Source organism: Electrophorus electricus, chromosome 7 (assembly GCF_041902795.1).
Source record: "Electrophorus electricus isolate QZ-2024a chromosome 7, ASM4190279v1, whole genome shotgun sequence".
NCBI lineage: Eukaryota > Metazoa > Chordata > Actinopteri > Gymnotiformes > Gymnotidae > Electrophorus > Electrophorus electricus.
Genome location: NC_137503.1, coordinates 17677 through 37447, shown reverse-complemented (window position 1 = coordinate 37447; position 19771 = coordinate 17677). Strand labels below are relative to the sequence as shown.

At 37.8% G+C, this 19771-nt stretch overlaps 1 protein-coding gene across 3 annotated transcripts; it reads right to left on the bottom strand.

Annotated features, from left to right (window-relative positions):
• Positions 1 to 725: 725 nt before the first annotated feature.
• Positions 726 to 19049, bottom strand: faah (fatty acid amide hydrolase). Of its 3 annotated transcripts, none has more exons than XM_081717852.1 (15): positions 18452 to 19049; positions 18149 to 18262; positions 8862 to 9002; positions 6464 to 6597; positions 6164 to 6370; positions 5994 to 6034; positions 5747 to 5871; positions 5537 to 5662; positions 5155 to 5252; positions 5004 to 5040; positions 4216 to 4259; positions 3908 to 3947; positions 3714 to 3822; positions 2900 to 3045; positions 726 to 1220 (listed from the first exon to the last, which is right to left on the bottom strand). In XM_081717852.1, exons 1-15 carry the CDS (start codon positions 18626 to 18628, stop codon positions 1086 to 1088), a joined length of 1674 nt encoding a protein of 557 aa, XP_081573978.1. In that variant the 5' UTR covers positions 18629 to 19049; the 3' UTR covers positions 726 to 1085. The 3 variants fall into 3 exon arrangements, with proteins under 3 accessions (XP_081573978.1, XP_026854536.2, XP_081573979.1); XM_026998735.3 differs by having other exon boundaries at positions 4941 to 5040; positions 18452 to 19048; XM_081717853.1 differs by lacking the exon at positions 6164 to 6370 and having other exon boundaries at positions 4941 to 5040; positions 18452 to 19048.
• Between the last annotated feature and the right edge of the window lie 722 nt (positions 19050 to 19771).

The following is a 19771-nucleotide window of genomic DNA, read 5'->3' as shown; positions in this document are numbered from 1 at the left end:
CTAACTGTAGAACCTTGTACAGCTACTAAGTGTAGTTAACCATTCAACTAGTAACTGTAGAACCTTGTACAGCTACTAAGTGTAGTTAACCATTCAACTACTAACTGTAGAACCTTGTACAGCTACTAAGTGTAGTTAACCATTCGACTACTAACTGTAGAACCTTGTACAGCTACTAAGTGTAGTTAACCATTCAACTAGTAACTGTAGAACCTTGTACAGCTACTAAGTGTAGTTAACCATTCAACTACTAACTGTAGAACCTTGTACAGCTACTAAGTGTAGGTAACCATTCAACTAGTAACTGTAGAACCTTGTACAGCTACTAAGTGTAGTTAACCATTCAACTAGTAACTGTAGAACCTTGTACAGCTACTAAGTGTAGTTAACCATTCAACTAGTAACTGTAGAACCTTGTACAGCTACTAAGTGTAGTTAACCATTCAATTACAAAGTGTAAAACCATATACAACTACTAAGTGTAGAAACATGATAAGAAAAACCTTAGGGCAACTCTACAGGGCCACACCTTTCAAATTAAATTTTTAAAATTATATATGTTACACTGGACACCTTCTTATTATTAGTTAATTTTATATTTGTTCACTTTATATCAGTTACTTTTACTGGGCTACTTTTGAATAGAAAGTTTTTGTGAGTATTGTTGCTGAAGTACTCCCATAAACAGAGAATTTGGTGAATAAGGAACAGATCTGCTACAGAAGATCTTTTAACACAAAGATTTGTTTTAGTTACACAATCTATATGGAAGACAGTCTACAGTTTTCTTTTGGCCTAAATTCACTGTTACAAGCTCAAATCAGTCAGTTGTAGAGTTAGCATTCATTAAATATGCTATAGTCTAAAATTGACCTCACACTTTATGAGATTTCTTTCGCTAGCTAAGTAGCAATAGCCAGTAATATATTACTAGAATAATTTTTAATTAAAAAGTAAGCAAACAAAAAAAATAATTAAATAAAAATTTATATAACATAGCAACAATGTTTTAGTGATAAGTGCTAAAACAAAAAATGTGTTGTTAAACATTTTTTGAGTGTGTGGTGAAGGCATGTTTGTGTGTGTTAGTATGTGTTTGTGTGTTTCTTCCTGACAGAGAGCTTTTCCACTTCTCTCATGAAACGCAGACACAGCTCATCTTGCCATGGCAGAGACACACACTGCACTGCTACTGGCAAGCCCACACTGTCCTGCACCGCCTGCAAACACAAAAACACACACACACACACACATACACACACACATTCACGAATATACACACACACACTCATGGGCATGTATGTATATACACATACACAAACACACACGGGCATACACACACATGCACAGGCATATATATACACATTCAAAGGCATTTGCACACAAGCATATATACACACAGAGACACACACACACAGACCCACCCACAACCACACAGGAATGTACACACAAGCATATATGCGCACCCCCCCCCCATACACAGACACACACAAGCACACACACACGAGCATATACACCCACACACAAGGTCAGAAACACACAAACATACAAATCACCATCTCTAGTAATTACTGCTGTTCAAAGACACAAACAGTGCCACATGTGGTTGTTTCATTCTATGTATACAAGCCTAACACTGACCCCTAACCCTAACCCAAGTTTACTACTACTACTTCACTGCCATCCTCTATAAATGCAGAAATGCTGCCTCTCTGTGGTAAGAGTCTGCATCGTTACTGGCTGTAAATCATACCTCCTGTTTCTGCAAAATCACATCCAATGTTGCAAGATTGTAATATAAATGCTGTGATTAACTGGCACTAAACATTTCATATTTCCATGTGACGTGGGTAGTGCTACTTGGTTTTAGCAAAAATTCTATGTTTATGTATGATTATTTTGTCATGGAAAATGTGCAAAATACTATAACCTCAAATAAAAGGAGACTGTCGTTAGCTCATATGCATCTGCAGTCCCAGGGCAGGTAAATATGACTAATACTAAAAACACAATAAATATGATCAAATATGATCAAGGCAACAAAATCTACAATCACAATTAAATACAGAGAGTTAGAGTTACATAGACAATTCACAGCCCTACTTTATCACCCCCCCCAGCCCCAAATACACACATCCACAGCAACAATACACACAGTCCTGAAAAAAGAGCACAGACAACAGTCTGTTTATGTTAATGCAAACTTGACTGATGACTGAGGGAATAATGATCCCATGATATTCATTAGAACCTTCTTGGATTGGGCTGTGCGCTAATACAAAATACAAAAAAAATGAGAGAATTCCTGAATGGTCTTTGGATAAGTCTTTGCTGTGGCTTATTTAATAAATTATTTAAAATGCTACACTTATTAAGTACCTTTCTCAGAACCAAAGGTGCTTAATAACAACAATCAACAGTCGACTTTTACATCCACAAAACAGCGGTGAGAAGCAGAAGCCAAGTGCTCACAGCACACTGTCAACTGGTAACTGGTATTTAGTATTAAAGTATGTAACAGGGTTTAAATCAACATGAAGTATTTAACAGGGTTGCATCAACATGAAAATATAACAGAATGTCTAAATGAATATGACAGCCCTTGATCTGATGGTTGTAATGTTAGCCACTGCATTGTAGTTACACTGGATCACTCTGATACTTCAAACAGGATCACTGGCAAATGTGCCTCCTGTAGCTCAGGTCCTAGAGCTGTGATTCCCAGTGAACACATGGGATCAGAATTACACTGGTAAAGATGTAAGATGCTCTGGTTAACAGCATTTGACAAATGCTGAAAATATGTTGTTCCTAACCCTAACCCTGTTGCCTCCAGCCTGCATACATGACAAACTCAGGGTACGACCACTTAAACCTTTCAGGGTATTGCCACATTAACCTTGAGGAAGAGTTTGTCCCAGATGTCCGCAAAGTTCCCTCTGTACCGATTCATCTGGGCTTCATCGTCGGCGGTCACTGTGGTGACAGGCACCACCCCCGCAGGGAAGTTTAGCAGGTTGTACATCACAGTGTAACTGAGGGAACCTACACAAGACAGATACAGACAAACAGTCAACGATATTGTAGTCAGTGATAAAAGGGTTAGATATAAATGGAAAAGTCCAAATTTAGGCATGTGCAGATTGGATTGTAGGACATTATGCACACAAACAACTGCTGCTCTTTTGCCCTCAGTGTTGTTTGGAGAGGAACTTGCTGGGTCTGACAAAAATATACAGAACCTATGAAATAAACTCAAGCAATTTGATTGTCATTGAATAGCTACTTGACTATGTCATGAGTAAAGAATAAACGTTAATTCTTGAAAACAAAACTATGAAACTATGACGAAATGTCTCTAATTTGCCTCTATAAAGAATACATCTACATAAATGTCAGTAGTGTCTGTACAGAGATTCAAATTACAGACAGAAATTGATGGCCAACAAACTGATAGGAAATAAAAATGCAAGTTCAGCCCTAACATGCTAAGAACAATGTAGACCATCCCCTAAACAGCAATAATGTCTATAAGATAACACATACTGAATAAATGTGTTATTTTCTATTGGCAACTCAGTCTATGTTTTGAAAACAGTAATGTATTTACATACTACCAGAAAACAGGTAGAATCCACTGTCAGGCACTGGGGCAAATAACATTTTCAATAAAAAGTAAAAGAGGCAAACTGTAGTAGAATGTGGTACAGTACTGGTGAGCATTCCACTGTAGTAGAAGTTGTAGGCAGGTCCCAGTACAGGGCAGAGCAGAACATCCATCTCCAGTCTCCTCCACTCTGCGATGACCTCAGAGATGTAGTCCTACCCATACAAACAGAATATTGCACGGGACTGCATTTCCCAGTAAAGCAACAGACAGGGACTCGTATCAAATTCATACTGCTACCTCAATATTTTTGTGTTGCTCCCACATGTCTGTCACAGAGCTATAAAAACACATAGCAGTGCATAATGAACCTTTTAGTAATAAAATATAAAATACAACAGAAAACCACAAATTTGTATTTTAGCCATCCAACTGCACAGTGTACAACAGCAGTTTTTAAACCAGAAAGCCACACGCAGCAGTACCATTCCTGGCTGGTTAAATATGCATAGCTGATATGGAAAAGCTTGTGAAGAATTATATTTACTGTATTCACTTTAGTATTTAGTATATATTTACTGTATTCACTTTAGTATTTTTGGACTTACTTGACTCCACAAATTGCATTCATAGCTGAGGCCATGCGCGGACACTAAAAGGGAAATGAAAGTGTATGTATGTATGTTAGTTAATTAATTCTAGACACTGCACCGTTTTACATGGTAGTGCCATTCACTGCATTCATTTATGGCACAATATCTGGTATTTTACAATATCTGATGTGACTGTCATTGCCACTGGGCCATAACCCTTTGTTCATACCCTTCCTTTCTGCACTGTGTGCATTGCCGTTGGCACTTCTGATTAGATGTAAACTGCATTTAACTGCTCATTAAAAGTAAACTGTCAGATTACACTGCATATAAAGCATATTTACTGAACATAAAAATACATACACACATACAATATTGCAATATACATATATATATATATATATATATTGCAATATACATACATATATATATATATATATATGTATGTATATTGCAATATACATACATATATATATAGCTATATATATATATATATAGCAATATATATATATAGCTATATATATATATAGCTATATATATATATATATATATATATATATATATATATAGATAGCTATATATATATATATATATATATATATATATATATATATATATATATATATATATATAGCTATATATATATATATATAGCTATATATATATATATATATATATATATATATATATATATATATATATATATATATATATATATATATATAATTGGCTTAACTCACAATGGGTCTGAGAAAAATAGAGAGAATCTTCTTAACAAAGCGAGGAATACTATAGGTGATTGCCTGGGGTTGTAGACATGGGTCAATGGGGCCTTCCTCTCTAAAATCACACACATACAGTAACAGTAGCGATTAGATTAATTTTGCTGATGACTCGCAATAGCTGTGAAAACTCTTAATGACTAATAAAGTGAATGAAACAGATTTGACTTACAAGTAGCGAAGAAGAGTAGTGCCTCCATCAGCGAGAATACCCTTTGTGGCATACTCATGAATGGCCATGAACAGCCTTGGGGGCTGGAATGGAACAAGCTACAGAGAGACAAAGAGAGAGAGAGAGAGAGAGAGAGAGAGAGAGAGAGAGAGAGAGAGAGAGAGAGAGAGACACACACACACACATGTTCAAAACAACTGACTGCATTCTGAACAAAATGTCTGCAATGGTAAATTCACTTCACCAGAATAAAACAGGAGGCCCATAATAGAGTGTTCTACAGTAGAGTGGTTATGGTATTGAATTTGCTCCACTTTCCACTTGCTCCTGTTGCAAAGCCAAATGTCCGGGATGTGACAAATAACTGAGCATGATCACTCACCGTGTGACCTGCTTGTTCCAGAAGTTTCTTAGTTTCTTGCAGGGCTCTGGACATGCTTGGAGATGGCTGATGGTACCCATCATTGTCATAGTAACCAATCCTCAGGTGTTCTGTGCTGTCATACACCTGTTTAGTAAGTGAAGGACTGATTGGCTACTGAGAGACTCCACAAACATTGTCTGCATTACCGAAGCACATTGAATGCAGTACCTGCTGGTTGAATGGTAATGGAGGAATTGTTGGGTCCAGACTGAACATGTCCGTGCTGAGCAGTGCCCTCATACACAGAGCCAGACTCTCCACATCTCGGGCCATGGGGCCAATGGAAGACGGCACTATAAAGCATATTTTTAGTTGTTTTTATCCTATGATGATCATTTTAAATTAGCCAATTACACCCAGTCATCTGTAAACTTGTAGTAACATGATGTAATAAACCATTGCCATTGTACTCCACCTGATTTTATGCCTTTAACACAAGAATTTACTCCATGTAAACTGCAGTGAAAGGAGACAAATCAAAAACAGACAACTATTTCATTTTTTTGTTTAAGTTATTAATATGCAAATATTCAGTTTTTCTCTGAAAACTATTACTGCCCTTGATACATCAGCATGCATAAAAACCTTATCCTGTTGAATGTAGGCTTGAAGCCACAGATGCCACAGAAGGATGCTGGGATACGAATACTTCCAGCAATGTCGGTGCCCAGACCCAGAATGGAGCCTCCTCCTCCAATCAGAGCACCCTCCCCTCCAGAAGAACCACCACATGTCTTCTGAAGATTATGTGGGTTCACAGTCATCCCATAGATTGGGTTGCTACATTCATAACTATAATCCACAGAAATCATTAGATTTCAGTTTCATAGCATAGTGAGAAAATCAGTGTGTTGAGGGTGATTGGTGAAGGCTGGAGTTTCTCACTTTAGCAGGCCCTGGGGGATGTTGGTTTTGATGAAGGGGACTGCTCCCTGCCTCTTCAGGACTCTGACCACCACACTGTCATTTAATGCAGGTTCATTCAGCTTACACAACACTCCACAAGAAGAGTCATAGCCCTATATGCACAAACACACACACACACACACACACACACACAAAAACACACACTAACATGTGACTTCCCTTGAGTTATACTAAAATGGAGGAATCCTATGCTAAACTATATTAAAGTGCTGTATTTTGGTGCATTATTACAGCTTAATGATAATGACACAGTTTAGTTATTTTGGCTCTATACACCAGAACACCAGCCTTTCCAAGTGATAAATTAAACGTATGATGACACTGTACAATTGTCACAGTAGACCGGTCATGCAGCAGGAGGGACGCACCCACTCCTGCTCCGGACCGCACCACACACCTGCCGCGCTCACAATTACTGTTTTACTAATCCGACGCATCTGATCCTTATTTCCCTCTTTTGTTATTTAAGCCCACAGATACCTGAAGTAAGCACCACGCATTAGCGGACTATCGACCAACACACTGAAACATTGTCCACGCTGACTTCAGCATGTGTTTCATTTCCCTTTTTCTCACTGCTTCACAGTCTTAGAATTATGGACAATAAAGAACTCTTTATTGTAACCTTGCCTCTGTCACAACAATACAGTATTTCTAATTGAAAAAGACAATCTAGACTAAATCTGGTAGACATTTTGTTACAATTATATTAATTTACTTCCAAAGGAACATTAACTTTTTACTTTATAGACACTTTATTATATTGTGGATTTTATTTGAATAGACATACTTGCCATTTTAACCTTCAATTGACACTTAATGATCCACAGTGAAATGAAAACATGTTCATAGAGCATGTTCGTTGAGCGGTAAAGAGGCAGACGCATGTGCGGAGAAGAGCGAGAGTTAATAGGGGCAAATCCAAAATCAGAGTCGTTAAAGCAGTCCAGGGTCATAGAGCCAACACGGAGAGCATGGGGATACATGATAAACACACACGAAGGCAAAGGAAAGCAGGCTATAACTAAGGCTAGAGAAAACTCAGGGCTAGGAAACACGGAGTACAAACCAACACAACCATACGAAATAAACATACAACCCTCAAACCTACCATTCAAACACATTCAAACGAACAGCAAAAAACACAGAGATCAAGGCAGGGTTTAAATACAATCAACTAAATGAGGGACAGGTGTAGAAAATCAAATGAGGGGCAGCAAAAACTAAACTATGGAACAGAACTAAAAAACACAAGACAGGGAAAACACGGAACACAGGACGGACTGATTGTGACAGTCTTCTTGGACACATTTCTGCATTTGGGATGTTTACCCCATTCTTTCTGGCAGTTCTCTTCAAGAACCATCTGATTAGATGTGAGCATCTATACTGTGAATTGCCATCTTCAGGTCTCTCCACAGATGTTTGATGGAGTTTAAGTCAGGGCTTTGGCTTGGCCACTCACAGACATTCAGAGACTTGCCATGAAAACTATTACAGTGCTGTTTTGGCTGTATAGTCTTGGTCATTGCTGTGTTGAAAACACAGCAGAGTTCCTTACAGTCTTCAAATGCAGAGTGAAGACCCATCTATTTGTGGAATATATAAATGCCCTCTGACCCTGCTCCTATGTCAACTAACTGAAAAAAGTCCTTATTGTAGGGTATTGTTTATTACACTGATGTTAACTAACACACTCTAGTACTTATTGTTTATTGCACTTATCTCTGTCTAAGATAGAGCTTATGTGTTTTGCACTTCTAGTCATCAGCAGTGATCCCTGTATTCTACAGTATTCTAGTTCATTGGTATCTTGGACTCTAACCTACTGTACTATACTAGGATGTATTCTATGAAGAAATGACAAAGCACTTTTGAAAGTCACTCCGGATAAGAGCGTCAGCTAAATGCCGTAAATGTAAATGTAAATAGGTGCACTGACTTTAGTTCAGCAAATACTTTAATTGCATTTTATTTGTATTGTCAGTGACAGGCATTTTGGAAATGATTAACTAGAGGGCATAAGGTGAGGTTACCCCCTAAATGAAGGGTTGGGTTAACCCCAATGAAGGCTGCAATCACTGAATGCAAAGAGTTTGCAACCAATTTTAACATTATTTATTTGTTCTGTTCAAAACAGGCTGGGCAGTGATTCCTATAAAGTTCACCAAATATAAATAGCCTTGAATTAAAGCTGACATTCTGCACATTAACCTCATATTCACTCTTTTATTTCAAATTCAAAGTGCTGGAATGTAAGGCCAAAACAAGCAAAAAATAATGTCCCAGTATACCTACGAACTGCACTGCACAGCAAAAGGAAACCATATTTGGGTAACATTCCCTCTCTCTGTACCTTGTACCCGATATTCTCCTTGAGGCTGACAGGAACCCCATAGAGAATGCCATTCCTGTGGGACTCAATGTCTTCCAGCTGCTTCAGACTCTCCATGAGAACATCAGTGCCACAGTTTAGTTTCTGATTCACCTCCAGAGCCTGTAAACCAAGACACAGCACAGGAGTCTTTAAGCATACACCAAAACACAACAGTTTCATCGCTTCAGGGATCTTTTAGAACATTTTTATACTTAACTGCACCAAGAACCAATTTTGGGCTCATATTGGAGAGGGGTTCGTTATCACTGGTTTGCTTTCACACAGAAGAATTCCATGGAACTGAATATCGATTGCACAATTCCATACATCACTTTTCTGTGCCCAGGTTTGTAAACTGTTAGCCACTAGGTTTATCTGTTCACTGCTTTTTAGTATTTTCCTAAAAAATGAAGAACAGCACTTTCTGGATATATGGTACTTCACCAACCAGGAGCACATGCAAATAAGGATCCATAATCATGAAGAACTTTTTAGTCATGCAGGCCATGTGTTTTTGTGATGTTGTCAGTACACGCACTCACTGAGTGAGTTTATTACAGTAACCTTGCTGCAGTCCTATGAAAGTGTGATTTTATTACAACTTGATGCATAACAATGATAATATGAGACTATCATATGGCCAGCCAACATGAAATACACTGCAGTCCTTCCCTGCCATCATGAAACTTGATAAGTGACCTGAAAAGTGCAAGCAGTCACTTTACAAAATGAAGCAATCAAGACATCACATATGCGGAGCAGAGAGCTTGCACATTTGCAGCAGATCGTAGTAGAGTTTGCTAGGAGCAAACAGCAGACTGCCAGATTTCAGCAGGACCAGAGATTGGTTCTCTGGACCACTCCCAGGATCGAAGACTGCATTTCACCAAATGTACTTAACTTGCTGAGCAAGTGGTCCTGGGTCCAAAAAAACCCTTTAGTGTGAAAACACCTTTAAACTACTGTAAACATCATATTTTTCATCTTGACATTATTATTAAAGTCTGCTTGAGAGAAAACATCCAGACAGTTTTTCTTTTTTTCCTGAGATTTGTCCTTGTAACAGGAAGATAAGCATCTGGGAGCAATGATTTGTAGCTGTTGGTTTCAGCCCTTTAAGCAGTTTTCTGTCTTTCTCAAGATGCTGCATGAACATTTGAATCAATGTCTTGTTAAATCTTATGCAAATTGTAACTCAAAGTTTATACAGTATGAATGATAAAAATATATCTATTGCAGTTACCAATGAGATTGATAGTTTTTTTTTTTGTTCTCAATGCAACATTATACTATATGCATTTATGTTCTGTCTGCTTAGAGTGAGGTGGTTGACATCACTTCATGGATACAGCCTATCACTTGAACCTTCAACCCTGGCAAAATCCCTGCAAAAGCATCTGCTGTACATCCCAGGAACTCCCAATCCTCACAATGACCATTTCACTGCGTGTTATACTGTGTATGACTATGTATGTGACGAATAAACCGAACTTGAACTTGACCTCACAGTGCTTATAACCTTGGCATAACTTTGAATGACCAGTTATCGTTCTCAACTCATGTTTTAAACCTGACACAGTCATGCACATTTCTCATTTAAAACTTGCAAAATAATTTGACCCTAATAATATAATAAGCCACAATTTCTGCAACTCGGTACTTGCTGGTCTTCCTGTATGGGCCATCAGACTTCTACAACAATATGACTGGTTCAAATGCAGACTGAAGACTTTTTTTGGATTATTTTACCACTAATTGACCACTAATACAGCCCTATTGATTAGGTGATCACTTCTAGCACTTATTGTTTGGAATTGGACTTACTGTTCGATATTGTATCTTTTCATTGTTCATTTATTTCTAGACATCAGCATGGATTCCTGTATCGAGCAGTATCTTATTTCAATGGTTCAATCTGACTCTAACCTGCTGTACTGGCTAGGATACATTCTATGACAAGATGACAAAGCAATTTTGTAAGTTGCTCTGGATAAGCGTGTCTGCTAAATGCTGTAAATGTAAATGAAAAAGATCTCCCAGGCTCACTATCACATAAAATAAAATACTGACATTTACAATCTCTGCTGTTTCTCCACATTAGACAGCAGAAAGAGCTACCACACTACCTGAGAAGGATTAACAACAGACAGCTTTGTCATATAAATAACTCATTAAGAATTAAATTTCATTAAGTGCATTAGATGGTCTGCCCTTTTAAGCATACATACATTTGTCTCATAGCAACTTTGAGGCTAAAATGATAGTACATGGTACTACAAGCAAGCAATGTTCAATTTCAATGTCTTTATATTGTCAATACAAAATAGCAATTTCAGATAAAAGAGCTGCATATGGCATGATAAATCATTGACTTGGCACAATCATAAAGGTGCTCTAGAATGCATTTATTTGGTATTTTAAAATTGTCCTCTGATGCCTATATAAAATATACATTTTATTGGGGTAAAAATGCTCAGATGGAATCTCACATGCCCATTTACAGCCCTGTAATTGGCCCTAAAATGAAACAAGCTGCTACATATTTTTTTTTTGGTTGTTGAGTGAATAATTGATGAGCTATGCTTCCACTGGTTTACGGCATGGAATCACAATGGCTCAGATAGAAACAAGAGCTGAAAATCAAATCACTACTTAACTATGAGAGGTGAACCTTGGAGCTTTTAGACATCCAGTTGCTTATTTGAATGAATCACAGGGAGGAAAATAAGATGGCCCTCAGTGTAAATAAAGTGTGTACAAGCTGAATAAACTGATCAAGAAGGCAGCTGTGTTGTAGGAGTCAAACTGGGCACTCTGGAGGTTGTGGCATAAAATCAGACTCTGAATAAGCTGTAGGCCATTATGGACAATGCATCACACCCCCTGTACTGGACAAACAGAGAAGCATGTTCAGCGGAAGACTGAAACAGCTGGGCTGTACGACAGAGCGCTGTGTGAGATCTGTTCTCCCCACTGAAATAAGACTCAACCACGAGTCTCCCCACTGCAGGGACAGATCTCCTGTTGTCTGAACTGTGCTGAGCTACACCATACTCTTTCACATCCAGTTCAAACTATCATTTATATTATTATGATGCACTCATTTTCACTGTTACTTTTGTCTGACCTGCTACTAAGTTCACTTTATTTCTACTCTCTAGTCTAACCAATTTTGTCCTATTGTTAAAAAGTTTACTGTTGATTTACTACCTATTTACTCCATTAGTGCAATAATCACTTTGCAGCTCTTGTTTCTACTATGTACACAATCATTTATGTATACAGGCATTTCTCACTTGTGTTATGTTTTATTATCTAATGTTTTACCACTAAATATATTTCTTAATACTGATGTTTGCAGGCCCCGGAACACCTTCTATGGCTGCTCTTGCAGCAGTCATGCATGTAACTTATATAGTTATGTATATAGACCCTGCTAAGGTTTATAGTTCAACTGTACTGGACCTTTGGTCCTTTTGTAACTCCACTTCTACAATCCTGACCTATATATTCTTATGTAATGTATGAAATGTTCTCTTGTGCAATTTGTACACTACTGTGATGCTGCAATTTCCATCGGGATCAATAAAGTGGGCTCACACGACTTGATCTTACAATTGCTGCTTTTCCAACAATGTGGATATGTAAAGACACTAAATATGTGTGTTCAAGCGCCTCTGTGTGCATGGAAGTAAACAGGGTATATACAATTAGTTCACCAATTTTAGTTGACATTAGCTAACCTTGCTAGCTAGCTAGGTTAATAGTTAGCTAACTGACTGACTTGCTAAGCTTAGTGACTGAAGCTTTACTAGGCTAAAATTACTCCACACAGCTGCATTATGGAGATTTAAAGATAGATATCTTATGAATGCAAATTCGATGTAGATTGCTTTTACAACAATAACAATAACTGGATATTTGAGTTTAGCTAGCTAGCTATTGTCATTAATAGCTCAGTGCGAAGTTGCTAATGTTCATTATTTAGCTAAGATAGCTAGCTAAGCTTTCCGTAATGATCAAGCATCTTTATAAACACTTGAGTGGTTAACATTCTGCCAGTTTATTTTTTTTCAATGTATGGAGTTACCACTAAAAATTCACTGAAGTCAGCCACACAGAAGAGAAGGTAATGATAATGTATACAAGGCTAGACACATATAACCTAAACACATATGATTAACCTACCAAACACATATTAGACCACTAATGCATTAGCACAAATGCATTAGCTATCTTAGCTAAGATGTTGGTTATTAGCAAAAGGGAGCACTGCTGACTAGTTAGGTTAACTTAGCTAGGTTAGACAGACGACAAGAGAGTAAAATGAGAAATATAACCAATAACTAGATAGCAAATCAAACACCACTGCTGTAAAGAACTGATAATAGACAATACTACTTTTTGTAATTCTTTTTATTTTTACAATCAGTTTTCAGTATAAAGGCTAGCTTAATTGGTTTTTACCAGTAGGAATTCTCTAAATTTTCTGGAATTTCCAGATCGATATCAGAGTTTTCCTTCAATATACTTGAATTCATATTTTTTAAGGAAATTAACATGTTATTTTCATTTTATTTCACATAAATATTTTTGCAGTAGCTAAGATAATGAAAACTCTTCAGGGCAGTCTATTAGGTGGTGCTTAGCCTTTAAGGCAGAATTATCTGCTTCGGTGAACCAAGCAAATAAAATGGTACTAAGTTTAATTAGCAGAGCAACATGGCGGTATATTAACGAGTTCAGCTGGGCTGTTCTAAAGTGATCAAAGGATAAAAGACAATGGTGTTGTTTATAACTACTAACAAAGTCAATGGTGTGTCTGAGCCTGAGGAAGGTAAGATAATGAGATATTATCTGTTCGTTAATAAAGAAAGCGAAAGAGACCTTCCAATGTGCACAAATCTTGAGTTTAATATTATAAGATAAGATTCCCTTTATTGATCCCCATGGGGAAAATTCAGGTGATAGGGCAACTCCAGCACAGAATAAATAGAGTTAAAGGTAGAATTACAATAAAGTAAAAATAAAAACTATGGGGACCATTACTATATTATACACAATTGCTCAAGTGCTACCCCATCCCTTAGTGATACACACTGTCTAGTGATATGGAGTGTAATTAAAGTGACAGCGTGAAACAGCAGCAGGTTTACAACGTGGAGGACTACTGGGATTATAGACAATATCAGTGCCACAGTGGAATATGGTATAATTATTATAACATAATATATAGTATACGTTATGTTTTTATATATATACACATGTATATAAATAAAAAGTGCAGTTATGATATAACAGTAGTATATGTAGCTATAGGGAGGTATATGGAAAAAGGTACGAGACCACTACAAAATTATCAGTTTCTCTAGTTTTACAGTTGATGGGTATGTGTTTGACCAGGCTGAGCAGTTTTGTTTTATTCTATATGTCACGCCATCCGACACACATACAAACTACAATATCTATCATGCAGTTAGTCTTCAGGAGAGTGACTCATCCAATCATCAACAGTTCACCAGATCCTTATCACCTGCTTATTGAGTTCACCTGTTTTTCATGTATATAAGCCATCCCATAACTGTTTGTCATTGTGAAGTATTGCCTCCAGTTTACCTGTACATACTGAGCAGTCTATTCATGTTTCTGCTCTCCTGTGTTTTTGAACTGGTTTTCCTGTTTCGACTACGATTTTTGCCTGCCCCTTGTTGAATTTGTTTACCTGTGTTACTGCTCTATGTTTTTTTGGACTCTAATTGTTTACCTCTATGATTGCGATTACCCTAGACTGCATCACTCTGGTTCTGACCCTAGCTAGTTTAACCACCACGGATACGGATTACAATAAAACTCCTGCCTTTTATCTGCAAGTGTCTGACTGTGCTTTCATTGTTACATTATAAAACTACTGGCAGCATTTCTTCCAAATTCCAGATAAAAAGACTGTATTTTAGAGCATGTTTTTTTTTAATGGAAATTACTAATTGTCAAAATAACAAAACAGTCACAGAAATTTCAGACCACAAATAATGCAAAGAAAACAAGCTCATATTCATTTATAAACAACACAGTACTAATATTTCAACTTGGGATGAGTCAAGAAATCAATATTTGGTGGAATAACCCTGATTTTTAATCACCACTGACATGCATTTTGGCATGCTTTCCAAAAGTCTTTCACATTTATGTTGGGTAACTTTATGCCACTCCTGGCAAATAAATCCCAGGAGCTCTGCTTTGTTTGCTGGCTTGTGACTATCCATCTTCCTCTTGATCACATTTTAGAGGTTTTCAATGGGATTCAGGTCTGGACATTGAGCTGGCCATGATAGGGTCTTGATCTGGTGGTCCCTCATCCACACTTCGATTGACCTGGCTGTATGACATGGAGCATTGTCCTGTTGAAAAAAACCAATCATCAGAGTTGGGGAATATTGTCAGAGCAGAAGGAAGCAAGTTTTCTTCCAGCACAGTTTTATAAGTGGCTTGATTCTCTCACAAAGACAAATCTATCCGATTCCAGCCTTGCTGAAACAGCCCCAGATCATTACTGATCCTGCACCAAATTTCACAGTGGGTGCGAGACACACTGGCTTGTAGGCCTCTCCAGGTCTCTGTCTAACCATTACACGGCCAGGTGTTGGACAAAGCTGAAAATTGCACTCATCAGAGATGACGACCTTACTCCAGTCCTCTATGGTCCAATCCTTATGGACTTTCACAAACTTCAGTTTGGCTCTTCTTTTCATTGATGAAGGGTATTTTTTTTCTAGCTTTGCATGACTTCCTGTTTCGAATTGTCCTCACTGTGCAGTTCATCCCAGCTGCCTCATGCCATTCTCTTTGTAGGTCGCTTGACATCATCTTATGGTTGTTAAATGACATTTGAATGAGGTGGCGATCATCACGATCGGTAAAGAGTCGTTTTCGACCTTTGCCAGTCTGTAGCTGTTGTCCCATGTGTTTGCTGCTTGACCTTGTTCTTAAGAACCGCAGTTTTTGAAATTTTCAAGATGGAAGCAACCTGACGCTCACTGTATCCCTCTGCCAGTAAATCTACAATTGAACCCTTCTTTTCCTCATTAAGAACCTTTCTTTTCAACTCTTTTACATGGTCTGTAGCTGTATTTTGACTACACTTACTTTTTGGGTAGTCCTAGACCCACCACAGAGCTGGCTTTCCTCACCAGCTTATTCAGTTTGTCAGCCTCTCCAGCCTTGATCCCACCACCCTAACACACCACCACAAAAAGAGGACACTGATAGAATACCTTCAGCAATTTATTGCACGCCATCACGCTACAAGACAGGTCAGGCGCTCATGGATTGACAATAATAAAACAGTTTATGATCAACACGGTCCAGTCAAACAAATCCAAAAGGGCAAATCCAATCCAAATATATGGGCAAACAGGAATATCAAAGGTAAGGCAAAAATCTGAGTTAGAGCAAAACACAAGGAATGGTCACAGCACAAACACAGCAGTCAGAAAAGGTTGCTCGGTATGCAGTAGAACTAGCTGGCAATACTTCGCAATGAGTAGAAAGCGTATAAATAGGCTACATAAATGAGTAGGCACTTAATATTTCAGGAATGAGGATCTCCCTGGAGGATTCTGGGGCATGCAGTTCGTGGAGGTTCCGACAGGCTGCATGCCACACGCATTGAAAGACCTCAGCCTCCTCAGACAGAACAGCCCACTCTATCCTTTCCTGTAGAGGACATCAGTGTTATGTGTCCAGTCTAGTTTGTTATTTATCTGTACCCCAAAGTACTTGTAGGAGACCACCCTCTCTACTTTTGCCCCTGAATGAATACAGGAGCGTGGGGGTTTCTCTTCCTCTGATAGTTCACTATTATCTCTTTGGTTTTTAATGATGTTGAGTTTCAGATGATTTTTATGGCTAAACAACCTTGTTTAACCTTTATTATGTCTGGAATTAAAATGTGCAGAGCAAGATATCAACTTTCCTGGGAGTTATGTCAGTTCCATGTACTGAACTCCCTATACAACTATGCTAAGGTAAATACAGTTTTACATTCTATGGCACCTTTAAGATAATACTGAAATAATGTATAAGCGATCTAAAACTAAATATTGAAATAAAGTATATACAATCTTAAAGTAATGCTGAAATAATGCATATATAAAACCTATGCTGAAATGTAACCCTGAAAAATTCATTGTTTGCTCTGGGGCAGTGGTAGCTCAGTGGTTAAGGTACTTGACTTGTAATTGCTACTGTTGGGCCCCTAAGCAAGACCCTTAATCCTCAATTGCTCAAGTTGTACTCAGTCATAATTGTAAGATGCTTTGGATAAAAGAGTCAGCTAAAATGCCATAAATGTAAATGTTTGATCCCTTTGTCCACATACTTATCATTAACACAGTAATGAGAAGTCATCAAAGAGTTACATATAAACACAAATAAGTCATTATTTATATTTACATAGCACCTTTCTCAGACTCAATGATACTTTACACACAGAAATCATCTTTACAATCATTCACACACAGATTGGGGAAGGGGAGGAGGTTCAGACCAGAGCAGAGCAGCAACCATCACTGGACATACATGCACAGAGCTCCAGCCATCACTGGACATACATGCACAGAGCTCCAGCCATCACTGGACATACATGCACAGAGCTCCAGCCATCACTGGACATACATGCACAGAGCTCCAGCCATCACTGGACATACATGCACAGAGCTCCAGCCATCACTGGACATACATGCACAGAGCTCCAGCCATCACTGGACATACATGCACAGAGCTCCAGCCATCACTGGACATACATGCACAGAGCTCCAGCCATCACTGGACATACATGCACAGTCACACACAGGTCACATTCATTCAAGACAATTTAGAGTATCCAATCAATTTAATATCCATATTGTTGGACTGTGGTTTCCTCCCAGAGACCCCAGTGGAAACCCACACACACAGGAAAAACATGGATACTCCACCCAGACAGGGACTCAAACCCAAGACCTTAGTGCTGAGAGGGAAACATGCTGCCCAATTCTGTGCAGGCTACAGTTCCTATTAAACTGTACCACACTCTCCCCTTCTAAGTTTCTTTGTACTTTATTCCTTTATTAATGACTTTTATGCATCCCATTTTAAGTAAAATAATTAATACTTTTATTTTTAAAGTAGCTTACATTTGTAAAGTGTATGAATTGCACTATATAAATAAACGGGTCTTGCCAAGAAAACATCTCTGAAAGAAAACATTACATAAGAAACGAACGCACCTTTTCTATGTAGGCGTGGAGCACGGCCTCTGGCTGCAGAGATCCGGATCTTATTCGCTTAGTGAGCTCAGCTAAAGGAAGGCTTACGATGTTAGTCGAGTCTACGCCAGGATTCTGCAAAAACAGTCAACACAAAGTTAAATAGCAACTGCACGTTTTCGTCAAAATAAGTCTAAAACTTATTTTGATTGGGCCCTCCTAAATAACGCCGTATTAAATTGTCCGTTTTATTGGTCAGAGCAATATGAAGGAATTTGTTAGACTAACGTATATGGTTAGTAACGCACTATATATCGTTTTTACCGCTTTCTTAAATTCGTGCACGGCTTGTTCCGCTTGTTCAAGTGATGCAGTTCTCCTTTCTCTGGCGCGTAGTATTTTCTTCTGTGCTCTCTGATAACGCGTCCACTTTAGCAGTAATACAAGAACACTTGCAACACAAGCGAGAGCAATTACAACCTGTAGCAGTTGCTGATCCATGTTTAAAGTTTTCTTTTCTGTGTAGTCGGGGTAAAAACTGAAATGTTCGTACCAAAGCGCGTCCTACCAACCCAACCCTATCCTTGTGGCAAAAGAAGATGGTGTTTTATACTGTGCTTCACTGCTCGCTATCACCACACCCGCATGTCGGACTTTAGAAAACTCTTCTGTTTATCCTGTTACGCAATCACCGAGAGGCAGTTAACGTATGCTCGTGACGTACTTACCCCGCGAGCACCGTACGCGCATATATCAATAATAGGTTATCAATAATGCCTCTTTCCTGCACTGTCACAAGGCAGTACAGGGCAGTACAAATAAGTACTGCCCTGTAGTTCTACTACCTACTACAAAATGTAGACGGTAAAATATATTATCACATTGTACTGTATAGCAAACCCGTTGTTAGCAAGAGCGACTCGGTTCTTTATTTTAAAATTAATCATTTGCGTAAACGAAGTGTTCACCGATTCGTTTTGTTGAGCAACCTTATTCAGCTATTGGCGTACAGAACAATTGAGGATTTCCGTAATATCGCTCGGTAAATATTTATGTAACAATTCTTGACTATTTTGACTGATTGAGGGTGCTAGGACAAGCAAGGCTTTTTTCTTTACCGCTAGATTTAATTGCTGTACTTGTTGGATGAAAGCTTTTGAAAAGTAATTTAGTAATTTAGTAATGGAATAACCCTAACTTTAGTAGGTCATACCGAAGCCTATATTATAAAAACCTTAAAAACAAGCTGCTTTAAATAAATAATTGTTTTTCCTTTTTCATTTTCTCAGTTTTTATATCAAATCAAATCATAGTTTATTTGTAACATGCATAGTCGAGTATAACTGGCAGTGAAATGCTTTTGATGACTACTCTGCACTTAAAGGAAAAATACAGAAAACAAATATCGAAATAAAGAAAATATAAAGTTGAACTAAATAAATTCTAAAAAAAAAATTGAAAGTGAAAAGTATAAAAATAAAAAAGTATAAGACAAGCATAGAATTTGTCTGGTATTTATGTCCGTATTTATTCTATTTATTTGGTGATTTTATACTAACATTACAATTGCAAAGGAAATGCTAATTGCAATATTTATTTATTTTTAAAAAAGTTTTATAATAATCATTACAGTTGTGCTGATAA

Coding starts and splice junctions, on each gene's coding strand:
- faah (XM_026998735.3), bottom strand. CDS start 18,628: ATGGATCAGCAACTGCTACAGGTTGTAATTGCTCTCGCTTGTGTTGCA. Junction 5,872..5,993: donor TGTTAAAGGCATAAAATCAG/GTGGAGTACAAT, acceptor TATGCTTTATAG/TGCCGTCTTCCATTGGCCCC. Junction 3,948..4,215: donor AATGCAATTTGTGGAGTCAA/GTAAGTCCAAAA, acceptor GTGTTTTTATAG/CTCTGTGACAGACATGTGGG.